General features: G+C 41.5%; 1 protein-coding gene across 1 annotated transcript; it reads right to left on the reverse strand.

Annotated features, from left to right (window-relative positions):
- Positions 1-1,299: 1,299 nt before the first annotated feature.
- FKBP14 (FKBP prolyl isomerase 14) lies at positions 1,300-16,717 on the reverse strand. The gene is made up of 4 exons (XM_038771650.1): positions 16,433-16,717; positions 14,511-14,662; positions 7,751-7,878; positions 1,300-2,799 (listed from the first exon to the last, which is right to left on the reverse strand). Exons 1-4 carry the CDS (start codon positions 16,627-16,629, stop codon positions 2,641-2,643), a joined length of 636 nt encoding a protein of 211 aa, XP_038627578.1. The 5' UTR covers positions 16,630-16,717; the 3' UTR covers positions 1,300-2,640.
- Between the last annotated feature and the right edge of the window lie 2,782 nt (positions 16,718-19,499).

Genomic DNA, 19,499 nt, shown 5'->3' on the forward strand with positions numbered 1-19,499 from the left:
CTCCTTGATTCAGGAGAGAGAATCCTAACAATTATCTACCACTGTACCACATAAATTATTTATTTATATTAGTGTCTGTTTCCCCCTATAAAATCGTTGTGGGCAGGGAACATGTCTACCAACTCTGTTGCAATGCACTCTCCCAAGCCCTTAGTATAGTGCTCTGCACACAGTAAACGTCCAATAAATACCATTGATGATTATATAAACAGAAAAGGGAGCCTTGAAGACTATAAACTCCTGAGAGCAGAGATTGTGTCTGCTAACTCTTCTGTCCTCTCCCTAGTGCTTAGTTCAGTGCTCTGTCCCAAATAAGCACTTAATAGGTCCTGAATGACCATCAGAGGTTTGCTGCTATTGAGGACAGCTCCCCCTGCTGGCTTGCATGCAATATGTGCAAGTGGGGGAAAAATTGGGGTCAACAGGAACAAAGGTTTGTTTTGGGGTCTTTTTAAAATGGTATTTGTTAAGCACTTACTATGTGCCAGACACTATACTTAGAGCTGGGGTAGATGCAAGCTAATCAGGTTGGACATAGTCCCTGTCCCACATGGGGTTCACAGTCTTCATCCCTATTTTACAGATGAGGTAACTGAGGTGTAGAGAAGTGAAGTGACTTGACCCAGGTCACATAACAGACAAGTGGCGGAACTGGGATTAGAACCCAGGTTTTCCCGACTCCTAGACCTGATAGAGCTCCACTAGGACACACTGCGTCTAATGAAGCAACTTCTAACAAAGTTGGGGGTTTCGGTGAAGTGTACCATATATCCACAGTCAAACTTCAATCTTGTAAATCAGCTGAGGGAATACTGTTCACTGTATCTAGAACAGATTTAAATAAACATCCCAGACAAAAAACATTTATAATCAATTAATGACTTGAATCAATTGTATTTATTGAGCACTTACTGTGTACAGAGCATGTACTAAGTGCTTTGACACAGAAATTCTGGACAAGAAGATACATGTAATAATAATAGCAATAATAATAATAATGGTATTTGTTAAGCACTTACTATGTACCAGGCACTGTTCTAAGCACTGGGGTGAATACAAGCAAATTGGGGTGGGCACAGTCCCTGTCCCATGTTGGGCTCACAGTCTCAATCCCAATTTTACAGATGAGGTAACTGAGGCGCCAAGAAGTGAAGTGACTTGCCCAAGGTCACACAGCAGACAAGTGGCGGGGCTGGGATTAAAACACGTGATATTCTGACTCACAAGCCTGTGCTCTATCCACTATGCCCTAGACTGTAAACTCACTGTGGGCAGGGAATATGTCTGCCAACTCTGTATTGTAGTCTCCCAGGCAGTGTTGTGAACACAGTAAGCACTCAATAAATATGATTTATTGATTGATTCATAGTCATTAGTTCAATCACCTCTTTCTCTTAGGACACATTTCAGCCTGAGCTTCTCTCTAATTTGAAACATGGAACTCTAGCCTCAGAGTTTACAGCTTTAGATTCACCTCCTTTGTCAATTAAGCAGAAACAGAATAATTTCCTTAGCTGTAAAACATTGCACTCTAAGACTGCCTAATTAGACAATGTGAAGTGCAGATTTGTGCAATTATCCGGTATACTGGATCAATATAGATAAACAAGCTTATTAAATGAGGTCCAAACCTCTCAATTTCTTCAAAAGCAGTTTATTTTTTGTCTAACATATCTGGGCATTTACCTAAAGTGCCCAGTTCAGATTCTTAGCTCAGTGCAATTGCATCCAGTAGGTGCTCAATAAATACTATTACTACTGCTGTGATTTCACTTTGCCTGCTTAAAGATAGAGTATGAATACAGATTAAATTATTTCTCTTTAAGGGTCCAGCTGTGATTGTATTTATCAACCTAAAAAATATTCAGTGAGACATGAAAGCTAATTTGCTATTCTGAAATAATTGTAGAATAAAAATGATCTAATTGCAATTGGGTTTTGTCCCAATTAATAACCTTCTTGGGAAAGAAGTAACAACCCTATTTATTGCTATAGGACTGCCAAAGCACCTTTTGAAAGCACATAGTATTCAACAATTTATACCATAGGCAAAATCTTTCATATACACAAACTTTTATCATTTAACACACATAATTAGGCCATGCTAGCCCTGCATGTTTTCCTTAAATAAACCAAGCATTGACAATCATTTTCCTGGGGTCCTCAGATTCACAAAGGAAACAAAAACTACATGATTTCATTATAACATGAAAATGGCATAAAAAACATTTTAAAATATACCAGAAAACATAAGAACCAGAGTGCAGAAATACTGGACTGTATCTGTAATTTAACTAGGTCCATTACTGTATCATAGTCATAACTACATCATTTTTGAAGGGTAAGTTTGTAAAATGTACAACTTTCTATGTGAAAAGGATAGTGTGTGTCAATAATTTTTAAAGCCTGAGAGTTTGATTTCTGCTCAAAGAATGAAGTCTATTGCAGTACCTCAAAAGAAAAAAATATATTTTGGAAATCCAATAAAGGAGTTTTAGAAACGTTTTAAAAAAACACCGCAACTAAAGATAATTTCTTTACTATCAGAAAATACCAGCTCTAAATTCAAAATCAACAGTGTTACAAAACTTTCATAAAAACAGTTCCCATTTCAGGATTATGTCAAATGAAGAGATTTTTCTACAGCTCATCGTGTTTATATGTAAACTCTCTTGCTGATATAAATCCATCCTTATCCTCATCTTCTTTATCAAAGATGTCTTCTACCAAAACTTCATGATGACTCTCATTTACCACAGCTCCATGCTTCTCAAACTCCAGCTTCAAGTACACTTTCACCTACAATGTAATAACATTGATAATCCACCTTGAGGGGAGTGTTTTATTTTTTAAAGCCATAAACTACCTCCCCAAATTTATTCACAGCTATATTAGAAATAATTATTTCAATAACCGTAAACTCTTGTGGATGCTTTTATCCAATGCCACAAATTGATTCTTCTGGGTGAACTTTAGCAAGGCTAAAATATATTGAAATTTTTTTAAAAAGACAGACGAATAAGGATAAATCCTGATTTCTCTCAGAAATATATACCTTAGAGATATGCTGTTTGATTTATTGCATATGTTGAACAAAAAACAACTGTGACCCACTATTTGATTCAGTAAAAAAATAGGACACTCCATATTTAAATTTTAACCCCATTTTTCCCTGTAGTCAGTGTTTTAATGCCTTATCTAGCTGCTCTAGACTGTTAGGTCATTGTGGTCATGGAACGTGTCTAGCATCTCTGTTGTAGTGTACTCTCCCAAGAGTTTAGTACAGTGCTCTGCACATAGTAATCACTCAATAAATGCTATTGATTGATATTTTTCAGCTTAAATGGGGGAGTCAGTAGAATGAAATTCATAAAAGATGAGAGGCTATTCTCTACTTGCACAAACAAGTTTTATCATGACTTCCCAGCCTCCTGTCTCTCCCCACTCCAGTCCATATTTCACTCAGCTGCCTGGATCATTTTTCTACCAAAACATTCAGGACATGTCACCCCACTCTTCAAAAAACTCCAATGGTTACCCACCCACCTTTGCACCAAACAAAAACTCCTAACCATTGGCTTTAAAGCACTCCACCATCTTGCCCCCTCCTATCTCACCTCGCTACCCTCCTTCTACAACCCAGCCCGCACACTTCACTCTTCTAGTGCTAACCTTCTCACTGTGCCTCGGTCTTGCCGCCAAGCCCTAGGCCCATGTCCTTCCTCTGGCTTGGAATGCCGTCCCTCCTCAAATCTGACAGACAATTACTCGCCCCTGCTTTCAAAGCATTACTAGAGGCACATCTCCTCCAAGCGGCCTTCCCAGCCTAGGCCCCCTCTTCTCCCATTCCCTTCTGCATTGCCCTGACTTGTTCCCTTTATTCTTCCCCCCTACCAGCCCCACAGTACTTATGAACATATCTGTATTTTTTTTTTGTATTGATATGTCTCCTCCCTCTAGACTGTAAACTCGTTGTGGACAGGGACTGTTTCTCTCTAAGGTTGTATTGTATTTTCCCATGCGCTTAGTACAGTGCTCTGCAACAGTAACTGCTCAATAAATACTACTGAATAAATGAATGACTTTTTATGGGAGTTTATCAAAACTTTAAAAAACCCTCTATTTTGAAACAAGTCTCAAAAGTTTCCAAAAAGCTTTCAGCATTTTTCTAGTGAATTATTGATAAAGGTAATAAAGAGAAAATACAATTTTTGATTTAAATAAAAATTCATACTTCTCTTAATTGTGGGAATTTTCATTCAACAAAAAATGCCAGGTGTTTAAAATGTAAAAGACTTCCAAAGAGAAATCATGAGAAACTTTACCATGGCATTTTGTAATCTAGCATGTTTTTAACATGAATGTAATTTCATTTTCTCATATGGCTGCTGAAATGGAATCCAATGTAAAGACCCACCTTGCATTCAGATTTCTTCTTTTTTATAATATTTACTAAGTGCTTACTATGTGCCAAGCAATGAACTAAGCAATGGGCTAGATGCAAGCTAATTTGATTGAACACGGTCCAGATCCCACATGGGTCTCACAATAATAATAATAATGACTGTGGTGTGTGTTAAGTGCTTACTATGTGCCAGGCACTGTACTAAGTGCTGGGGCAGATACAAGCAAATTGGGTTGGACACAGTCCCTGTCCCATGTGGGCTCAGTCTCAATCCCCATCTTACAGATGAGGTAACTGAGGCACAGAGAAGTTAAGTGACTTGCCCAAGGTCACACAGCAGACAAGTGGCAGAGCTGGGATTAGAACCCAGATACTTCTGAATTCCAGGCCTGCGCTCTATTAGGCCACGCTGGTCACTTTTGCAGCATGAACTAGGGACTCCCTGATCTCAGCTGAGGCCTCCTAAACTCTGGTGAAGGACACATTTCTCCACTTCTGTGGAGGCAACAGGGAAATTTAGATCCTAGAGAGAACCAGTGATCTACTTGTCTGCAGTTTTGACTCTGGAGAACAATTTTTGCAAGGCAACAGTGTCATTGGAAAGAGTGTGCAGTAAGAATCAGTCAGTCATTCACTCAGTGGTATTTATGGAGAACTCATTGTATGAACAGCACTGTATTAAAGGCTTGGGAAAGTACAGTATAATGGAGTTGGTAGACAAAATCCTTGCCCACAAGGATCTTACAATCTACAGGGGGAGACAGACATTAAAATAGATTAGGGATAAGGGAAATAGAGTAAAAGAACATTTATATAAGTGTGGTGGGACTAGGGTGCGTATCAAGATATTTAAAGGTACTATGAACTCAGCCAAGTTCAAAGTCGATACATAGTCATAGTCAATAGGGGAAATTAAGGACAGTCTGGGAAGGCCTCTTGGAGGAGATGTGATTTTTAAGAGGGTTTTGAAGATGGGGAACAGTGATGGATTATATGAAGGGAAAGGAAGTTCCAGGCCAGAGGTAGATCAAGGGCAAGGGGTCAGCAGTGGGATTGATGAGACAGAGGTCAGTGTTAGAGGAGCCGATGTGTGGGTTGGGCTGCAGTACGAAATCAGTGAGGTTAGATGGAGGGAAAGAACTGAGTGCCTTAAAACCAATGGTGAAGAGTTTCTGCTTAATACCGAGTGGATGGGCAACCATTGGGGATTTTTGAAGAGCGGGGAGATGCGGATTGATCAGTTTTTCAGAGCAATTATCTGGGCAGGGGAGTGAAGTATGGACTGGAGAGTGGAGAGATAGGATACAGGAGGTCAGTGAGAAGGCTGATACAGTAGTCAAGGTGAGAAATAATGAGTGCTTGGATCAGCATGGTAGCAGTTTGGATGGAGAAGAAAGGGTGGACTCTATAGACGGTGTGAAGGTAGAACTGACAGGATTTCGTGACAGTTGAATGTGTGGGCTGTATGAGAGAGATGAGTCGAGGATAATGCCAACATTACGGCATTATATGTTGCCAATTTGTACTTCCCAAGCGCTTAGTACAGTGCTCTACACACAGTAAGCGCTCAATAAATACGATTGATCGATTGATTACAGGCTTGTGAGACAGGAAGGTAGTGGTGCTGTCTTCAGTGACAGGAAGGTGAGGGAATGGGCAGGGTTTGGGTGGGAAGCTGAGGTGTTCTTTTTTGGATATGTTAAGTTTGTGGTGCTGGCTCTCAACTGAAGTCAACAAAGAACAATTCACTTGCAACCCAGTGTAAATATGAAGTCTCTCTAATTATTATATTATTTGCTAGGTGCCAACTATGTGCCAGCACTGTACTAAATAAGGCATGGCATAGTGCATTGAGCACCGGCCTGGGAGTAAGAAGGTCATGGGTTCTAATTCCGGCTCCACCCCTTGTCTGCTTTGTGACCTTGGGCAAATCACTTTACTTCTCTGTGCTTCAGTTCCCTCATCTGTAAAGTGGGGATTAATATGAGCCCCACGTGGGACAGGGACTGTGTCCAACCTGATTTGCTTGTACCCACCCCAGCACTTAGTACAGTGCCTGGCTCATAAGTGCTTAAATACCACAATTATCATTATAAGTGCTTAGTTTAGTGCTCTGCATACAGTAAGCGCTCTGCACACAGTAAGCACTCAAATACGACTGAACGAATGAATTGGACAAGATACAGGATAATCAGGTTGGTTAAGGACCTTGTCCCACACAGGGCTCAAAGCTTAAATAGGAGGGAGAACAGGTACTGAATCTGCATTTTACAAGTTAGAAAATGAGGCCCCAAGAAGTGAATTGTCCAAAGTCCCAAAGCAGGTAAATAGCAGTGACAGGATTAGAACCTTGGTCCTCTGATTTCCAGGCTTCGGCTCTCTCCACTAGACTACACAGCTACTTGTGATTCTGTAATTTTATAGTATTTAATACAGTAAAAGAACAATGGTACAGTGCTCTGCACACAATAAGCTCTCCATCACCTTGCCTCCTCCTACCTCACCTCTCTTCTCCCCTTCTACAGCCCAGCCTGCACACTCTGCTCCCCTGCCGCTATCCTCCTCACTGTGCCTCGTTCTTTCCTGTCCCGCTGTCAACCCCTGGCCCACGTCCTACCTCTGGCCTGGAATGCCCTCTCTCCACAAATTCACCAAACTAGCTCCCTTCCCCTCTTCATAGCCCTAATGAGAGCTCACTTCCTCCAGGAGGCCTTCCCAGACTAAGTCCCCCTTTTCCTCTGCTCATCCTCCCCATGGCCCCTACTCCTTCCCTCTGCTCTACTCCCTTCCCTGCCCCACAGCACCTGTGTATATTTGTACATATTTATTACTCTATTTTATTAATGATGTGTAATATCTATAATTCTGTTTATCCATTTTGTTGCTATTGATGCCTGTCTACTTGTTTTGTTTTGTTGTCTGCCTCCCCATTCTAGACTGTGAGCCCATTGTTGGGTAGGGATTTTCTCTATCTGTTGCTGAATTGTACTTTCCAAGCACTTAGTACAGTGCTCTGCACACAGTAAGCGCTCAATAAATAAGAATGAATGAATGACTAAGCACTCAAAAAATAGGATTGATTAAAGGTGTAAAACATTCTACCAACAGAAGACATATTATAGAAATTTATATCAAAAGATAACAGCCATGGTGATACATATCAACTTTGTTGAAAAGAATACAGTGCTTTATACACAGTAAGCACTCAATAATATGATTGACTGAATTAATTCACTCCCATTGTTGTTGTTGTGCCATTTTTCCTGTCCAGGAAGTTCTTCAAGAACAACACTACTGTATTATAGTAAAAATTACTATTCTTAAAAAGAATAAGGAAATGTTCACCTCATCTTTAGAAAGTTTCCAGTCATCATTCAGATCCATCTCTTGGAATGACTCATGGGACCTTGGTCCATTACGAATCTCCAGAAGATCAATGTTGAATATCAGTGTGCTTTCAGGGGGAATTTTACCTGTCATAGGGAAAATAAAAAATACCCGGTATTTAAAAGATTTGCCTGAAGCAAGAAGAAGCTCATATTCTTAGAAAAATACCTCTCCATCAGCCCAACAGAATTTTGTCTGGTTATGGTTTTGGGCAAGTGCTCTCTGGTCCTGAGACCACGTTCATGCTTACTGGACACAGCCAAAGAGGAAGCAAAGGAGAAGACTTCTGCTTCTTTGTGGTCAGGGATCACATCTTCCAACTCTGTTGTCGGAAGCAGCATGGCCCAGTGAAATGTGCACAGGCCTGGGAGTCAGAGGACCTGGGTTCTAATCCTGGGTCTGCCACTTGCCTGGTGTGTGACCTTGGGTAAGTTATTTAACTTCTCTGTGCTTCAGTTCCTTCATGTGCAAAACGGGGATTCAATACCTGTTCTCCCTCCTATGCTGACTGTGAGTCCCGTGTATGACCTGATTATCTTTTATCTGCCCCAGCACTTAGTACAGTGCTTAGTACAGTGTGTGAATGAGAACCCTAGAATCAGAGCAAGCAGAGCCTTCCTGTGCTTTCTTTCTTCTCTGGTCTATCCGGCTCTTCCCCTTCTTTACTAAGTGGTAATGCCATCCTCTGCTCTTATTGGAGATGGGGCTTGGAAAGGCAGGTGTGACAAGAAAATAAATTATTAGAAGAAGGGAGATGAGTCCGTCTAGACTGTAAACTCATTGCAGGCAAGAATTGTGTCTCCCAACTCTGTTGTAATCTCCCAAGCACTTAGTATAGTGCTCTGTGTATAGTAAGCGCTCAATAAATACCATTGATTGATTAAGTTGTGGATGGAAAATATTGAAGGAAGGAGAAGGGTAATTTGCTAAGGCTCGAGGCTTCAGGGAGAACAATTAGTTTCAAATAATCCTTGGTAGTTAAGTTTAAACCATTGCTTTGAGTCAACAAAAGGTTTATGTCAACATATTTTAAAATTATTTTATCTGATATGTCTCCACAAATAATACCTCTATAGCAATTAGAATATGTGTTCAAGCTTACCAGTCCTGGAAATGATGAGTATAGACAAAGGAAGTAGCATGCATTAATTCCTCCAAAAGGTTGGTGTCTTTCCAATGGATGCATGCAAACAGGGTACCAAAAGGCTACAGAATTAGTGTAAGATATATTAGAAGATTTAGTTTCATTGCACTTGGATATAAGGAAGTCTTTCATGCATAGGTCATTATTTGTTAAATACTGGAAGTCTTGTTAGATATGGTCAAAAGCTGGAACCAATGGCGTACACTACAAAATATAGATTTAAGAAGCACACTGAAGTGGGAAATATTTAAATTGTCTGGCAAACCATTTTGAAGTAATTGCTTTTTCTGAATATGATTTAACTGCAAGCAGAAAATCAATTTTGTTGGGTAAGTGTCAACTGCCATAATACTATGGAACAATAATTCCTTAGATTGATATTGCACTTTTCATCTGAGGAGTGGAATGCTTCATTTGGTTCCCCATTTATCTCCATTCTTGTGAAATCCATCCAGTTTTCCTATATCAAGAGGTGGCATTCTTGCGAAGTCCCACATAAAGGTCAGAAGGATCTGGGTTCTAATCCCAGCTCCACCACTTGTCTTCTGCCTGACCCTGGGCAAGTGACTTAACTTCCTGTGCCCCAGTTACCTCATCTGTAAAATGGACTTGAATACTGTGAGCCCCATATAGGACATGAACTGTGTTGATTAGCTTGTATCTACCCCAGTGCTTAGTACAGTGCCTGCACTCAATCACCTTGCCCCCTCCTGCCTCACTTGCTACTCTCCTACTACAACCCAGCCGGCACACTTTGCTCCTCTAATACAAACCTACTGATTGAACCTCAATCTCACCTAGCTCATCCCTGACTTCTCACCCACACCCTACCTCTGGCCTGGAACACCCTCCCGTTTCATATCCGACAGACAATTACTCTCCCCACCTTCAAAGCCTTTTTGAAGGCACATCTCCTCCAAGAGGCCTTCCCTGATTAAACCCTCATTTCCTTTTTTCCCCACTCTCCTCTGCAGTACCCTGACTTTCCCACCCACCCCCACTGCACTTATGCACCTATCCATAATTTATTTATATTAATGGCTATCTCCCCCTCTAGAATGTAAGCTTGTTGTGGGCAGGGAATGTGTCTGTTATATTGTTGGGTTGTACTCTCCAAAGCACTTAGAATACACAGTGAGCGCTCAATAAATGATTGACTGGCACACAGTAAGCACTTAACAAATGCTACCCAAAAAAGTCATGTGCATACACACACATCGTTTCTTCCCACAGTGTGGCATGCAGTATCTAAACAGGCTCTTTTCAGAAGAATGTTCCTAATTTCCTACCATACAGAAAATGCATAGTAAAAGCATGCGTTATTGTTGAACTGAGTTTAGTCAGGCAGCATGAGGAAACTGAAGCTCAGTGATTTGTCCATAGACAAAGTGCTGCTGTTGGACTCAAGATTAGCATTTTGCATGCCTTTACTCCCAGATGATAATAATAATAATAATAATGTGCCTAATAAATATCACTATGTGCCGAGCACCGTACTAAGCACTGGAATAGATATAAAATAATCAGGCTGGGCAAAATCTAAGTAGGAGGGAGAAAGGGTAGTGAATCATTCCACAGATGAGGAAATTTAGACTTGTACAAGTTAAGTGACTTGCCCAAGGTCACACAGCAGGCAAGTGACATAGCCAGGATTAGGACTCAGGTCCTCTGACTCCGATGCTCTTTCCACTAGACCATACTGCTTCTCAGTTCTCAGGACTATGCATTATCCTTAGCAATTTTTCTTTTAATCCAAAAAACAAGTAATCTGATGCTTCACAGTCAGGTTAGATGTCTTTTGGATATAAAAAAAATTATCCCATTCACTTTTTTCTCCTACTCCAATATGTTCCCTAATGCCTACAGAATTGAAAGAAAATTGAAAGAAATATTCAATTTGTGTGCCTGTGACAAACCAGAATAAGTAGGATCTTCTCTTTTCCATATATTGTTGCTTATATATACTGAACAAATTGGAATTACTAGAGATTTTTGGGTTTGGACTCAGAAGGCATCAAAAAATCAAGCCAGGGGCCTAAACAGATTTGTATGTTTTTAACAATATCAGGACAACATATGACAAAGACCTTCACTCAAGTTTTTGAGCTAGGTTAGAGAGGTGTTGCAATAAAGCAACAATGTGATTAAGCAACAATGGGATTAAAAAGCTCATTCATTCATTCAATCGTACATATTGAGCACTCACTGTGTGCAGAGCACTGTACCAAACGCTTGGAAAGTACAATTCAGCAACAAAGAGAGACAATCCCTCCCACAACGGGATCACAGTCTAGAAGGGGGGAGACAGACATCAAATGAAGTAAACAGGCATTAATTATAAATAAATAGAATTATAACACTCTCCCATCACCAGGACATAATAATTATTTTTTATGGCATTTATTAAGCTGTATGTGTCAGGCACTATTCTAAGCACTGAGGAAGATACAAAATAATCAGGTTGGACACAACCTGATGTCCATGCCCCATGTGGGGCTCATAGTCTTAATCCCCACTAAACAGATGAGGTAACTGAGGCACAGAGGATGTGAAGTGACTTGCCCAAGGTCACACAGCAGAAAAGTGGCAAAGCCAGGATTAGAACCAAGATCCTACTGACTCTAAGGCCTGTGTTCTATCCACTTGGTCACGTTACTTCTCTAATAATATAATTATCCAGTTAGCAAGATAGCTAGAAACTGAGGCAACCAGTCTTGGAACCATAAGAGTCTTTATATAAGGAAGTTAATCATTGGTTGCTGAAAGCTTGTGTCTTTCTATATTTCAAGTAGGAAATATTAATCTTGGCCCATGGCTCACCAAGAATAGCTTTCTGTTCTGTTCACAGAAAATCTGTTCATAGATTTTCTTATGCCTGTCTTCTAAATTGTTATCTAAGGATGCTTTGAACTCTTCAGAAGAGAGGTGTTATGTCCAAGATGTTTCTGTTATTTTCTGAAGCAGAAATGAAAACAAAAGCCCAGAAAAAACGCACTTCCAAAAATATATCTGGATTGATATCTGGATTGAGAAGCAGCGTGGCTCAGTGGAAAGAGCCCGGGCTTTGGAGTCAGGAGTCATGGGTTCGAATCCCGGCTCTGCCAATTGTCAGCTGTGTGACTTTGGGCAAGTCACTTCACTTCTCTGGGCCTCAGTTCCCTCATCTGTAAAATGAGGATTAAGACTGTGAGACCCCCATGGGACAACCTGATCTCCTTGTAATCTCCCCAGCGCTTAGTACAGTGCTTTGCACATAGTAAGCGCTTAATAAAATGCCATTATTATTATTATTATTGATGTTAGAGGTGCAAGAGAAAAGACTGAGAACCTACCAATCAAACTTGTGTTGCTCAAACATACTGGAAATTGCACTCCATTAAACATAATTAACTACTAGATGCCATATTAAAGCACATAAGCATTGCTGCAGACGTTATAATTATGGATATGTATATAAATGAGTGTGCCACTTCTAAATCTGACCCCATTTAATGCAACATGTGGCTGATTTTAATTGGATATTCTATCAGCTAAATATTCTCCTAAATGTCTCACTGTTTTATATGTTGCTTATTTTGGTTAAGGCAAATTCACAGTTATAAGTTGCAGGGACTGTAAACATGACAATGCTCCTATCAATCTTCCCCACCCCTCTGCCTCCACAAAATGGAAACAAAACCTAGTGTTTTTTAAAAGTTGTCTCTCCACACACACACAATTATAGACGCTGCAGGTTTCTTCAAGTCATTTGCAGTGACCAACTCCATTGAGGTCACGCAAGGCACCACGGAGAGCAATCCTTCGCAGTGTTTGCGATAGCAGGGGAATCACACTGTGGAAAACTCTTCCTGATAGTTAATCCCCTGGAGTCCCTCTCTAAACTGTAAGCTCGTTGTGGGCAGGGAGCATGTCTACCAATTTGGTGCTCTCTCTCAAATAGTACATACAGTGCTCTATACACAGTGAGTGCTCAATAAATACCACTGACTGAGTCATGTGCTTCACTGTTGAGCCTGAATCTCAGGGGTTTCTGGAGTTGGATTTTTTATTAAAAGTTTTATTTCTTTAAAAAAATACTGTAATGAATTGGGAAACATTGCCTTCACGGATGTTTTAAATGGGAACTCATTGATCACAAGTTCAAAATGCATTATTACTCTTAAGGGTAACAAAATTGGTCTCAGATCATTTAACTATTTATCTAGGGATTGCGGGTAGAAAGCAACCTGGCCTAGTGGAAACAGCATGGCCCTGGGAGACAGAGGACCTGGGTTCTAATCCCAGCTCTACAAGCTGCCTGCTGTGTGATGTTGGGCAAGTCACTTCACTTCTCTGGGCCTCAGTTTCCCCAAATGTAAAATAATAATAATAATGATGGCATTTATTAAGCACTTACTATGTGCAAAGCACTGTTCTAAGCACTGGGGAAGTTACAAGGTGATCAGGTTGTCTCACTGGGGGCTCACAGTCTTAATCCCCATTTTGCAGATGAGGTAACTGAGGCACAGAGAAGTTAAGTGACTTTCCCAAAGTCACAGAGCTGACACTTGGTGGAGCTGGGAGTTGAACCCATGACCTCTGACTCCAAAGCCCGTGCTCTTTCCACATTCAAAACTTGTTCTCTCTCCTACTTAGACTGTGAGGCCCATGTGTCTGACCTGACTAATTTGCACCTGCCCCAGCACTTCATTCATTTAATTGTAATTATTGAGCACTTACTGTGTGCAGAGCACTGTACTAAGCGCTTGGGAAGTACAAGTTGGCAACATATAGAGATGGTCCCTACCCAACAATGGGCTCACAGTCTAGAAGCACGTAGAAAAGAGCTTCACACAAAATTAAGCACTTAACAGATACCATTAAAAAAAATGGATGGGTCTGCAAATAGAAAAGATTTCACCATTTCTATAGATTTCCAAGGGGGAGTAGACATTTCACTGCAGTCACAAGGTAAGAACAGTGCCAAGCCATAGAAAATGGCACCCTCCTGCCTCACAGACACACCACCCAGCATGGTAGTATGAGAGCTGGACAGACGGAGAGGAGAGAAAGGGAAACTTGATGTCCCCAATGCTTACAGAACATTTGTCCTACAGGTCACCCTATCCATTCACTTCACCCAATGACTGGAACTTTTGGGGAACTAACAAGAAGCAGTGATGCAGAAGATGTCAGAGCAGTCAAGAAGTGGCCATTTCCCAAGAGGAATACCAATAGTTTGGCCAAAGGGAATACCAATAGTTTGGCCTCTTACTTCACTCCTCCCAACCCCTCTGGGGTCAACATTGCCTAAAAGGTCTAAAATGTCTTTTCCTCCCACCTTGTTACCTCACTAGATGCAAGACCCCTCCCCTGTATTTAAAAAGTGCCCAACTTATGAAAAAGAAAAAACTGAAAAGGTCAAAGATATCCAAATATATTCTTTCTGATACAAGACAGCCAAGGTGCATTATTATCTGACCTAAGTAGACACTCAAAGGATATACCAGCCTGACTCTCAGTCTAGAGACAAAAGATTCTAGTATTAAACATGCAGCAGGATGTGTTGGCTTCAGATTTGTTCATTAGTTTTACCTTTCCCTTCTTTTCCATAACCAAGAGCTGGTGGAATTGTGAGCTTCCTCTTCTCTCCCACGCACATTCCCTTCAGGCCTCTGTCCCAACCTTTCAGAGCTTCCAGTATGCCAAGTGTAAACCAAATGGGCTGGCCATTATTGTGCTTGTGGCTAACCAGAGAGAGACAGGTGAAAAATGTTAAACTTTGGTTTAATATTTTAGATAAACATTTTTGCTTCATTAAACCTGTATTCTGCATGTTTGGATAGAGGGAAAGCTATCAGCCCTTCTCCCTTCTAGGCATAGAGTTGGGGCATTTAAAGAAAGGTTGGGAAAAGGAACCTAAGGGAAGTGAAATCTCTTCAGAAAATGAAAGATGGAGGAATAAAGAGTAGCTCTTTTGAGTGACTTGAAGAGATCTAATAATAATAATTGTGGTATTTGTTAAGTACTTACTTTGTGCCAGACACTGTACTAAGTGCTGGGGTGGATACAAGTAAATCGGGTTGGACACAGTCCCTGTTCCACATGGGGCTCACAGTCTTAATCCCCATTTTACAGATGAGGTAACTGAGTCACAGAGAAGTGAAGTGATTTGCCCAAGGTCACACAGCAGACAAGTGGCAGGGCTGGGATTAGAACCCAGGTCTTTCTGACTCAGGCCCATGCTCTATCTACTAGGCCACGCTGCTTCCCATTGAGATATCAATGGAATTGCCCTCTGCAAGTGACCTCAAGAAACTTGTAGCATCTCTAGGAGTGACAAATGAATCAGAGGCTCCACACCATCTTTGCGAGGTAGATGAGTGTGTATGTGCTTAAGAGAAGGTGCATCTAGATGCATCAAAAAGACACTGAGCTTCCCATCCTTTCTGTGATGTGTAGAGTTAGTGAAAGTGAGAACTCCCTGCTCTCCCTAAATCTCAACAAAAATGTATAGGAAGACACAATTAGTGAGATATCTGCTTTCATTGAAGTCTTTACTGCTAGAAATAGCTAAGAACCAGCCATTTCATATCCTGGTGCTCAACAGCCATTTCAAGGTACCAGACCACAGGTTGAAAAGCACTCTTGTTCACATTAGAAGTCCACTGGTTCCTAAATCAATCTCACCCAAAATAAGATCTCCAGTAGTATACTGGGGCATTGATTCTGTATTAGTTTTAGAGAAAATAAAACTACAACTGTTACTGCAATTTTTTCCTTCAGTTTATGGGGTTTGGAATCAGGTTTTAAGACTTTTTTTGTAGCATGCATCTGTTAATGAGGGGAGTGAAAAGTACATAGTAGGTGTTCACAAAGTGTCAATAATCACCAGGAGAGCAAACATTTAAGCTTAAAAAAGATAAATAGAGGATAAAAAGAGTTGTCACATTCCTGCAACAATCAAACAGAAACACTGGAACCCCAGCTGCAAACTCTCCAAACCTTCCTTAAACAATCCTAATTATATCCGAATTGCTACACTTGGACTTGAAAGTCAACAGTTCTGGGACCTTGGTGGATTGAACAAAATAGAAAAACACACTGGTGTTTTCTGTGGGTAGTAGCTTAAATGTAAGTCAAAGTAAAATTCCCCCTTCTTCCTTTTTTTTGGATAAAAAACAACAAAAACCACAGTTTTACCCAGACCCACTTCTAATTGAAAGGCAAAGTTCCATCATTCAGGATTAACTTGAAATAGCATACCTCTTTGGGAACAATCAATCAATCATACCTATTGAGAACTTACTGTGTGCAGAGCACTGTACTAAGCACTTGGGAAAGTAAACTACAACAGGAAAGAGGAATTTTCAGCAAAGATAACTTGGCAATAAACAATTACTACGTTGTCTGTCCTTCCCTTCCTTTTGAATCCTCCTGTAAACACACCCTCAGTAACTGACTAGCTTAGAAAGAGAAGCTTTTAATTATCTTACCTACTATACCTCATTACTTACGTGGAATGAAATAACGACCCATCCTTCTCTAAATATCCTTCATAATGAACCAACATCATATCTCCCCCTTTGGTCTTCCTCTGGCAGATGAAAGGTTTCTGAAGCACTTCGATTTTCACTTCTGGTTCAGGAATAAGAGCTCCACTCACAGAGGCCACTAACACAGAGAGTAAGGAGTTCCACAGGAGCAGTTTCATATTGCTCGAGCAGGGAAGAGCTTTCTACAAACCAGACTGAATTCAAAGAGAAACTAGTGGAAATTAAGCTCTAGGCCGAGACCCTGTTTTAGGAGAGCTCATAACTCTCCCAACTAGCAGACGTGGCACCCTCACTCTAGGCAACTTTTTTTTTAAAAAAAAAAAAAGCCCAGAAAAAAATAACAGCTGGGATGTGTTTAAGGGTTAAACCTAGATTGCTGTAGATTGGTCCGCAAAATGGGTCTGGGAATAGGAAGGCAGCCCCCCATTGGTCCTCGTTTCCATCCTTCTCCTCTTTCTTCGCTCTCCTCGGATTTCTAAACCAATGACCTCGGCTCCAACGTGATTGGGAATCCTCAGGGCTTTCAGAGAAAATGCATCCGATTAACCACGGAAAACTAAACAGTGTCTGGCTTTGCTGAATATGGCCCACTGGGTCTCTGCAAATGTTGCAAGCCTCCAGCTTTTCAGATTTTATTAGGGACAACAAAAAAAGGAGTCCCTGGGGGCCTGTAGTGGATAGAGCACAGGCCTGGGAATCAGAAGGTCGTAGGTTCTAATCCCAGATCTGTCACTTGTCTGCTGTGTGACCTCGGGGGAGTCACTTCACTTCTCTGTGCCTCAGTTACCTCATCTGTAAAATGAGGATTGAGACTTTAAGTGCCATGTGGGACAGGGACTGTGTCCAACTCCATTTGCTTATATTCACCCCAGTGCTTAGTACAGTGCCTGGCCCACAGTAAGCATTTAACAAACACCATTATTATTATAACACTGAGATTGATGCAGAGAAGGGTTCCTTCATGTAGAGATGGGACTACCTGGAAAAGCAGCGTGAGTTTTTTTTTAATGGTATTCGTTAAGCACTTACTATGGGCCAGGCACTGTACTAAGTGCTGGGATAGATTCAAACTGATCAGGTTGGACAGAGTCCTTGTCCCATGTGGGGCTAACTGTCTTAATCCCCATTTATGTGTAATGGGGAAGATGGAAATTGCCCAGGGACATCAAATTTAACTTTGCCTGGAAATGCAAGTCTTGCTTTAATTTCCTTATTTTCATCCCCTCTCGGATCGTCAAAAATATGTCATTGCTGTGATAAAGTGTTCTGGACCTGGTCCAGCCATCACTGAGGACTCCCATCCTAAAAGTGACAGAAAAGACACTCTCTAGGAAGAGTTTTGAAGATTATTAGTGTTGGTGGTAGCAGGCAGGTCATCAGCCTCAGCCTCCTCTCTGATCTCCCATTGTCCTGTCTCTCCTCACTTCAGTCTATACTTCACGCTGCTGCCCGGATCATCTTTGTGCAGAAACTCTCTGGGCATGTTACTCCTCTCCTCAAAAATCTCCAGTGGCTACCAATCAACCTACGCATCAGGCAAAAACTCCTCACTCTCGGCTTCAGGGCTGTCCATCACCTCGCCCCCTCCTACCTCACCTCCCTTCTTTCCTTCTACAGCCCAGCCCGCACCCTCCGCTGCTCTGCTCACTGTGCCTCGTTCTCGCCTGTCCTGCCGTCGACCCCCGGCCCACGTCCTCCTCTCGCCTGTCCTGCCGTCGACCCCCGGCCCACGTCCTCCCCCTGGCCTGGAATGCCCTCCCTCCGCACATCCACCAAGCTAGCTTTCTTCCTCCCTTCAAAGCCCTACTGAGAGCTCACCTCCTCCAGGAGGCCTTCCCAGACTGAGCCCCCTCCTTTCTCTCCCCCTCCCCATCCCCGCACCCTACCTCCTTCCCCTCCCCACAGCACCTGTATATGTTTGTACAGTTTTATTACTCTATTTTACTTGTACATATTTACTATTCTATTTATTTTATTTTGTTAATATGTTTTGTTTTGTTGTCTGTCTCCCCCTTCTAGACTGTGAGCCCATTGTTGGGTAGGGACCGTCTCTATATGTTGCCAACTTGTACTTCCCAAGCGCTTAGTACAGTGCTCTGCACACAGTAAGCCCTCAATAAATATGATTGAGTGAATGAATGAATGAATGAATGAATCAGCCCTACAGGAAATGGCTTCTCCAGCAAATCTTTTAATCCTTGCGGCCCAATTAAGAGACCCACTGATTGCCTTTTTCCAGGAGTCTCTTTTTCATTAATTCACTCATCCGATCATATTTATTTATTGTGTGCAAAGCCCCACGTGGGACACCCTGATCACCTTGTATCCCCCCCCCAGCATTTAGAACAGTGCTTCACACATAGTGAGCGCTTAACAAACGCCATCATTATTATTATCAGGATTAGAACCCATGACCTTCTGACTCCCAGGCCCGTGCTCTATCCACTAGATGGCGCATTTAAACCTCGAAGTAGGTGTTGGAAGCTGCTGCAGGCTGGCCATATCTCTTACGGTTAATATGGTTTTCTGAATAAGAATACATCTAGAATATGTGTACTGTAAGGATTGAACTGCACTTTAAAAATTTCACAGGAAATTTGCTAATCAAACCAATGATGGCCTGATCAAACTTCAGTCCATACCCTTGGGATTTTTTTGGTTGAAAGGCTACAGAGAGCTCATGCACATTGTGCCAGGCTTGTCATTCACCTGCACTAATCAGGACCTAACTCACCTCAAAACATCCTAGGGGCTTTCAATCTTTTCACATTCCTTTGGGGAATGTTTCCAAACTGTCATAGCTCAGGATTACTTATTTAGGTAAAGCATTCTTCATAACTTTGTTTCTCTGAGCTGGGAATGGGCTCAGCCAGAGCCTGCGGTCTAGCCCTGGACTTGGATGCTCAAGTGCTGTACTCTAGGGAGTTTTTCTTGTCCTCTCCCTCAAGAGTGTGGCCCCATTGTGGAAGATGATACCCAGAACATAATTTACACAAGCTTTCTATTTTAAATGATGCTAACAGTATTT

This window comes from Tachyglossus aculeatus, chromosome 2, assembly GCF_015852505.1.
Source record: "Tachyglossus aculeatus isolate mTacAcu1 chromosome 2, mTacAcu1.pri, whole genome shotgun sequence".
Taxonomy (NCBI): Eukaryota; Metazoa; Chordata; class Mammalia; order Monotremata; family Tachyglossidae; genus Tachyglossus; species Tachyglossus aculeatus.

Coding starts and splice junctions, on each gene's coding strand:
- FKBP14 (XM_038771650.1), bottom strand. CDS start 16,629: ATGAAACTGCTCCTGTGGAACTCCTTACTCTCTGTGTTAGTGGCCTCT. Junction 7,879..14,510: donor TTATGGAAAAGAAGGGAAAG/GTAAAACTAATG, acceptor TCCCTATGACAG/GTAAAATTCCCCCTGAAAGC. Junction 2,800..7,750: donor GGAAACTTTCTAAAGATGAG/GTGAACATTTCC, acceptor ATTACATTGTAG/GTGAAAGTGTACTTGAAGCT.